Below are 7592 nucleotides of genomic sequence, written 5' to 3'. Positions count from 1 at the left end.
AACAAACTGCATTAAGAGATCAAGAGGTTATTCTGTTCACTGCAATCAAGAAGTGTTAACAACCAGTGCCATGATTGGGAATAATGTGAATCTCGAATAGAAACAAATGAGCCATAAGCATTGAGCTTGTCATTTGATTTAACAAGATCGGAGTTATCTAGGTATTGTCAACTTTGTTTTCTCAGCAGGGAATATTTTTTTATTAAGGAAACCTTCAGCCGGAGGGCGCGGAGAATTGTTTTTTTTTTTTGGATCGAGAGTTTCAAACAAGCATTGTGGCTGCTCAAGATATTATTTGATTCTCACGTGCTTAGGCCTTTTAAGTTCCTTGGTAATGATAGGTCCTCCCTGCTTCGCTCGCATTGTATCTTAAACCATGTTTAAGGACTTCTCTTTTCAAGTTATTTCTTATGAACGCAGTCGAAAAACATAGGTCCGCTTGCCCTACTGAGTATGGAGAAGTTGAAACGAAGGGGGCACTAATCTTCACAAGTCTCATTCACTGTTACTTAGTTTAACACTCATGTTCAAGTTATGGTGAAGTTCGAAGGACAATTACTTGGTCTGATGTGCTTAAGTCATCTAACTCTACTCTAAAACATATCCAATCATCACTCTGCTCAGCAACCACTTCACCCATTCCTTTTTCTCTTCGTCCACCGACCCAAACTTCAGGTTCCTCTTTTCGTATACAGGGGTGGCGGCGAAGGTTCTGTAAAGCATATGCAACTCAAGCGAGCTGCGGATCTCCGTTGCCCTTGACTTGTCTTGCATTTCCTGGGTGGGATAGTGGTGTTCCCACCCCAGGAGGCGGTTGATCTTCCTGGCTGAGCAGTCTACCCATCTTCCTCGAATATATACATTCCGTAGACTCTCAGCCTGGTTCAAGTTCGCATAAAACTCCCTCACCAGTGATACATCCACTGGATCACTGGGGTTTCTGATCAACCAACTCAGGCCCCGCTCCTCCAGCCAGTCAGCGAACGGGCCTGTAATCTTCTCGGGGTCAAATCCTCTTTCATAGAGGATCCCCATCGCCTTCATCCGCTCATAGGCCGCCGCTGCATCAATGTTGAGAAAATGAAGTTTATCAAGCTGCTTGGATCTCAACACGCCCTTTGCAGCATCGGCCGCGTCCTTCTTGGAGATACTGCTCTTGAATGCCTTCATTTTCCTCAGCGGTGCCTCATGGCAGGCAAGTTTGTCCTTTAGCTCCTTCAGCTGGTACTCCTTCAACTCCTTGTAGTCCAACCACCAGTTGCTCACCGGATACCTCTGCTCTGTTTCCTCAGTGTATTCGAATCTGTGGTAGTCCTCTGGGAACTCTGGGATGAATTTTCTGAAGGGCAGTGACTTCAGCTGTCTGAGCTTCCCCCAGTCCTCTGTCAGCTCTAACACCCTCCTCTTCCTATAATATGCCTCAGGCGGCGCTAGTTCCAGAAATTCAACCCCTGAGGTTGTTGTCACCACCTTACGTCCGTCCGTGGATTTGATCCTTTGGACTCTCTTTTTGATTCTCTCCTCAACCTTCTCGAACTCCTTACTCAACGTTTCTCGCTTGGCTGGATCTATTTTGTCAAGTCTGTCCTGAACCTAGGGTTTTCAGAATTATTGTTTAATATACGAAATTTATGAATCCTGCCTTACTGCTTTAAAATGCTAACAACATTCATGTACAGACAATCATTTTCACAATTTCAGTGATTTTAACCCTAGATCCTCCCCCTCACAACGAAATAGGACACTACTGTGAGTATTACGTTGTGAAAAAGGAAGAAAATCACATAACAGTACAAAACATGCAGATTATTGCAAAATTGAACCATATGAAGCAAGTATATCAATTATTGTATCTAAATCTAGCAGTTTATAGACCTAAATTCACATAAATCAAACATATAAACCATTTCGCAAAAATGAAGAACATATAGTTATCGCAAAAATAATTTGTGATTCTGTGTTTTTGAACGTTAAATCAGGGAAAATCAACCATAAAATCGAGTTTACATACTAAGGTTAACCTAGATCTTACCTTAGATGAAGCTATTACTGGTTGAAATGTCGAGATTTTGAAAAAATTTTGGCTTGGAGAGTGGCGGTTACTAAAGCGTCTGGAGGAAGTTACTGTAGGGCAAAAGTGGAAAATGACTGTTGACTGGGGTATTTATAGACTTTCCTATCGCTCGTCTGGAGGGCAAGCGAAGCGCTTCCAAGTCCAAAATACTTAGTTATAAAGGTATAAGGGTGGATTTTCAGGGCGGGTGAGCGGGTAAAACAACGGTTCTTTTTACCTAAGAGTGACACACAAGCGGTGATGGAAGTGGTACTGGATGAGCGATACTGCTCCCCCAGTGAATATCAGGGTGAAAGAAGCAAAGCAATGGGTGGCTTGGGTCAAACTCAGGTTAGAAGTTAAAATTCTAATATTAACCTACTCCTAGAAAGCGATAATCCTAACTATTTAAAGCGATAATACTATTCTAATGAAAGCGATAACAGAAACTGTAAACTTAAACCACGAAAGTGCTAAGAATTATAAAATCTATCTGTGAAAACGATAAAAGAAAGCTTGTAAATTTAAACTATGAAAGCAGTAAATTCTAACTAGTAAAGCGATAAAAGAAAGCTGTAAAGTTGGCAGATATAAGATTAGGCTTCTGGATTTCTACTTGAAATTCTATCATTGAACGAGATTCTGAACCTCCACTAGATTAACATCTGCACTAGCCTGCTGCAATACAGGCCCTTCGATATAGGCTTTCAGTCTCGCTCCATTGACCAGGAAGGAGTCTCTTTCTCCAGGGTTATCCATATTATTGATCCTTATGGCTCCACTTGGCAGCACTTGTCTGACTATATAAGGCCCAATCCACCGTGACTTCAATTTCCCTTGGAATAAGTGGAGCCTAGTGTCGTACAGAAGAACCTTGGATCCCACAGTGAATTCCTTCTTCTTCAACTTCCTGTCATGATAGAATTTCATCATTTCCTTGTAGCGTTTAGCGCTTTCATATGCAAGATATCAGAACTCAGTTGGATCGATCAATCTTTTGGCGCTGGGAGAAGATCAAAGTTGAGATATTTGATGGCCCAATACGTGCGATGCTCGAGTTCTAGACGTAGGTGGCAGGCTTTTCCATAAACAAGCCGATAAGGGGAATTCCGATTGGAGTCTTGAAGGCTGTTCTATATGCCCACAGCGCATCATCCAATTTTTCTGCCCAATTCTTGCGACTTTTATTTACTGTAGTTTGGAGGATGTGTTTAATTTCTCTATTTGAAACTTCCACCTGACCGCTCGCTTGTGGATGATAGGGGGTAGTCAGATGCTGACGAACACCATATTGTTGAACGCAAGATTGCAGCGCCTTATTCACAAAATGGGTGCCTTCATCGCTTATTATCGTTCTGGGGACCCCAAACCTTAGGAATATAGTATATTTTAGGAAGCGGATCACAGATCGAGCATCATTCGTGGAAAGCGTCTGCGCTTCAACCAATTTGCTCACGTAATCCACCGCCACCAGAATGTATAGTTTCCCATTAGAAGAAGGAAGGGGACCCATAAAGTCTATCCCCTATACATCAAATATGTCCACAAACAAGACTCCAGTTTGGGGCATCTCATATCTCTTCGAGATAGATCCCAATCTTTGGCACTTGTCGCAAGATTTGGCAAAGGCATCTGCATCTTTCTGTAGGGTTGGCCAAAAGAAGTCTGACTGCAAAACTTTGGCCACTGTGCGCAGGCCAGCAAAATGCCCTCCTACATGGGACCCATGACATTCATTCAAGATCAGCGGGATCTCAGATTCCGCTACACAGCGACGGATTATCCCATCTGAGCCGATGTTGAACAAGTAGGGTTCATCCAAAAAATAATCCCTTGCCAAACTGAGTAATATCTTCTTTTTCCATTGTACGGTATGTGTTGGAAACTGTCCTGTAGTTAAAAAATTGGCCAGGTCCGCAAACCATGGCTCCTTCGCTTGCACCAGGAACAACTTCTCATATGGGAATTGTTCATTGATTCCAGGAGACATGTCCTCTTCTTGCCTTAACCTACTGAGGTGATCTGCCATATCATTCTCTTTTCCCTTCTTATCATTGACCTCTATGTCAAATTCTTGGAGCAACAAGACCCATCTAATCAATCGGGCCGTTGTCTCCTTCTTCTCCATCAAATATTTGATAGCTGCATGGTCAGTGTGAAAAATGGTATTGCTTCCGATAAGATACTGTCTGAATTTCTCGAAAGCGAAGACAATAGCGAGCAGCTCATTCTCGGTTGTAGTATAATTCTTCTGAGCGGAATCCTGTGATTTACTTGCATAGTAGATAACGTTTAACTTGGACTCCATTCTCTGTCCTAATACAGCGCCGACGGTATAGTCACTTGCATCCGTCATAAGCTCGAATGGCTCGCTCCACACTGGTGCTGAAATTATAGGAGCAGAGGGCAGCTTCTCCTTCAAAACTCGGAAGGCCTCCTCACACTCGCTTGACCAATGAAAATTAGAGTCTTTGCACAATAGTGCAGTGAGCGGTTACGTGATTTGATTGAAGCCTTGATAAAACGGACGTAGAATCCTGCGTGTCCAAGGAAACTTCGCACTCCTTTGTCATTCGAGGGCCCTGGCATCTTTTTGATTACACTAACTTTTGAACTATCCACCTCAATACCAACAGATGAGATCTTATGGCCCAAGACAATTCCTTCATTTACCATAAGATGACACTCCCAGTTTAGCACGAGCTCAGTCTCAATGTAGTGGAGAAGCACTTTTTCCAAATTGTTCAGGCATCTGGAAAATGTCTTACCATATACCGAAAAGTCATCCATGAATACTTCAATGCATAAGTCCAGGAGATCGCTGAAGATATGGTACATACATCGTTGGAAGGTGGCTGGGGCGTTGCAGAGCCCGAACGGCATCCTTCTGTAAGCGAAGGTCCCATATGGACAAGTAAATTTAGTCTTCTCACAGTCCTCCGGTTTGATGGGAATTTGGTGGTAGCCTGAGTAGCCATCGAGAAAACCGTAGTATTCTTGACCTGTGAGCTTCTCAAGGCATTGATCAAGGAAGAGAAGCGGGAAATGATCTTTCTTCGTGGCTGAATTCAATTTTCTGTAGTCAATGCAGACCCTCAATCCAGTGACAGGTCTTGTCATAAAGACCTCCCCCTCGTCGCTTGTCTGTTCGACAAAGCCTCATTTCTTGGGAGCCACCTGGGTTGGGCTGACCCACTGGCTATCACTGATAGGGTAAATGATTCCTGCATCGAATAGCTTGATCACCTCTTTCTTTACCACCTCTTGCATATTTTCGTTTACTCGCCGCTGAGGCTGTCTGCATGGCTTAGCGTCAGCATCCAGCCTAATATGATGCATGCACACCGCTGGGCTGATTCCTTTAATATCTGTGATCTACCATGCAAAAGCCGCTTTTCTTCTTTTGAGCAGTGAGACGAGCTAAGCCTTTTGGTCCGGCAACAGTGAGGCGGAGATTATCAACGGGTAACTCTCCTTCGGGCCAAGGAATATATATTTGAGGTGCTCAGGTAATTTCTCCAGCTCGTCCTTTATGTTGGTGTCGCTGGCTGGTTCCCTCGTAGCTCGTTCAATGGATTCAGTAGGCACTGGCATCTCATCGCTTGCCTCTGCTGAATCCTATTCATCTTCCAGCTCAAGCAACCCGTTATCTGAAATTCCTTCCAGATTTTCAAGTGTTATATAGTTTCAAAAGTTGATACTTCATTTAGCTCATTGATAAAATCACAATTTTCTTTATGAGGTTGACACAACGCTGGGTTCATGGAAAACGTGACTTTATTGCCACCAAAGCTTAATGAAATTTCGCCTTCGGCGACGTTTATCGTAGCTTGAGCGGTGGCTAGGAAAGGTCTCCCTAAGATAGTTGGAATTTTGCGATCTTCGCTCATTTCCATCATAATGAAATATGCAGGGAAAATAAATTTGTTTACTTGCACGAGTACATCACGAATAATTCCTTTAGGTAATCTTATTGATTTATCGGCAAGTTGAATTACAGTTCTGTATGCTTTTAACTCATAAAGCCCTAATTTAGAGAAAAACGAGAAGGGAATAAGATTGATACTTGCTCCTAGATCACATAATGCCCTAATCGGCTCTAAATTTCCTATAGTACAAATAATAATAAAAATCCCAGGATCGCTGAGTTTCTTTAGGAGGTTTTCCTTAAATACGGCGCTGCACACACTCTCCAGCTGCACCGTTGCCGCTTCGTCAGGAGATGCCCGCTTCCGATTGATTATATCCTTGATAAACTTAGCGTAATGCGGCATTTGTGACAAAGCATCAACAAACGGTATAGTAATTTGAAGACTACGGAAAGTATGTACAAACTTATCAAATTCCTTGAAGTTTTCCTTTTTCCCAAGTGGTGTGGGAAAGGGGGCTCGAGCCAAGGGCTGAGCAGGACCCATTTCCTTCGGTTCAGGCACCCGAGCGGCTGGTATCGCTTGCGGTTTGGATGGACCTTCTTCCTCAAATGGAATCTGTATAACTTCATCCTGCACAGGCACGTTAGCAACAATAGGGGTAGAAGAATGATTAATACCTCTATTTGGCAGCGGTGGTGATTGCGTCCGCTTCCCACCCCTTGTTTCGATGGCCTTCGCTTGGTTCGGGACAGTCTCGACTGTCCCAGGCAACTTTCCTTTTTGCTTCAACTTCATAGCTTTAGCTATCTGCCCGACTTGAATTTCCAACATTTTGATCGAGGCAGATGTGTTTCTTTGGAACTCTTGATTTGTGTGCTCTGTGTTCCTCCAAAGTTCCTCCAGACTCAGCGGTGCTTGGGCCGCTGTGGGAGGTTGGGCAAATGCAGGTGCCTGCTGTGAAAAGTGGGGGGCTTGAAAGTATTGTTGTTGATGTGGATAATATCCCCATTGATGATATTGTTGCGTAACGAACTGTTGTGGCCTTTGAAATTGTTGCTGAGGACGCAGTCCAGCGGGGCCTTGAGTCTACCCCTTATGGAACTACTGAACTTGAGGGGCATTTCTGCCAGCCATATAGTAGACCTCCGCTGGGTTCTGAGCCTCTTCAGTTGAGCACTCAGCAACCTGCAGACCTTGATGGTCTACAAAAGCATTCTCCTCAAGTTCCGCGGCCTCATGCAGCGCCTGTTTTCCTTTATTACGCATGTCCTGCTTCATGAGCTTAGACAACTCCTTGACTTGGATCGACAGACTGTCAATCCTTGCATCGTGAGAAACGGACGTAGGAACCTGGTATAGACCCCTCGATGGCTCCGGCCTGTTGGATTCTGGCCAACTTGACTGATTGGCCGCCATCTTTTCTATCAAAGCCCTCGCTTTTGAGGCACACGCCACATCAACGAGCTTCCTGCCGCTGCATCAAGCGACATCCTCAGTTCAGGAGTGATTCCTGAGTAGAAAATTTGAAGCTCCATGAAGTCCAAAATTTCATGATGAGGGCAGTTGCGGAGCAATTGTTTGTATCGGCTCCAGGCTTTGGGAAGGGTCTTATCATTCGCCATCTTGAAAGTGAGTATTTCATTCCTCTGGCGAATGGTCTTTGACAT

General features: G+C 44.0%; 1 protein-coding gene across 1 annotated transcript; it reads right to left on the bottom strand.

The window, feature by feature from the left end:
• Window positions 1-5473: 5473 nt before the first annotated feature.
• On the bottom strand, window positions 5474-6756 carry LOC127240884 (uncharacterized). Its single transcript, XM_051259735.1, has 3 exons — window positions 6385-6756; window positions 5755-6300; window positions 5474-5671 (listed from the first exon to the last, which is right to left on the bottom strand). The coding sequence occupies exons 1-3, from the start codon at window positions 6754-6756 to the stop codon at window positions 5474-5476; spliced, it is 1116 nt and encodes a 371-aa protein (XP_051115692.1).
• Between the last annotated feature and the right edge of the window lie 836 nt (window positions 6757-7592).

The sequence above is a fragment of the Andrographis paniculata genome, unplaced genomic scaffold (genome assembly GCF_009805555.1).
Source record: "Andrographis paniculata isolate CXL003 unplaced genomic scaffold, ASM980555v1 Contig80END, whole genome shotgun sequence".
NCBI classification, from domain to species: domain Eukaryota; kingdom Viridiplantae; phylum Streptophyta; class Magnoliopsida; order Lamiales; family Acanthaceae; genus Andrographis; species Andrographis paniculata.
The sequence above is the reverse complement of the archived record's forward strand: the minus strand, read 5'-3'. Positions and strand labels throughout refer to the sequence as shown.

Excerpts from the sequence above, each read along its gene's own strand:
- LOC127240884 (XM_051259735.1), bottom strand. The coding sequence starts at position 6,756 with ATGTTGGAAATTCAAGTCGGGCAGATAGCTAAAGCTATGAAGTTGAAG. Across the intron at positions 6,301-6,384 it reads TCAAGGAATTTGATAAGTTT|GATATAATCAATCGGAAGCG; the intron begins GTACATACTTTC and ends AAGTTTATCAAG. Across the intron at positions 5,672-5,754 it reads TTATCAATGAGCTAAATGAA|GATTCAGCAGAGGCAAGCGA; the intron begins GTATCAACTTTT and ends GAAGATGAATAG.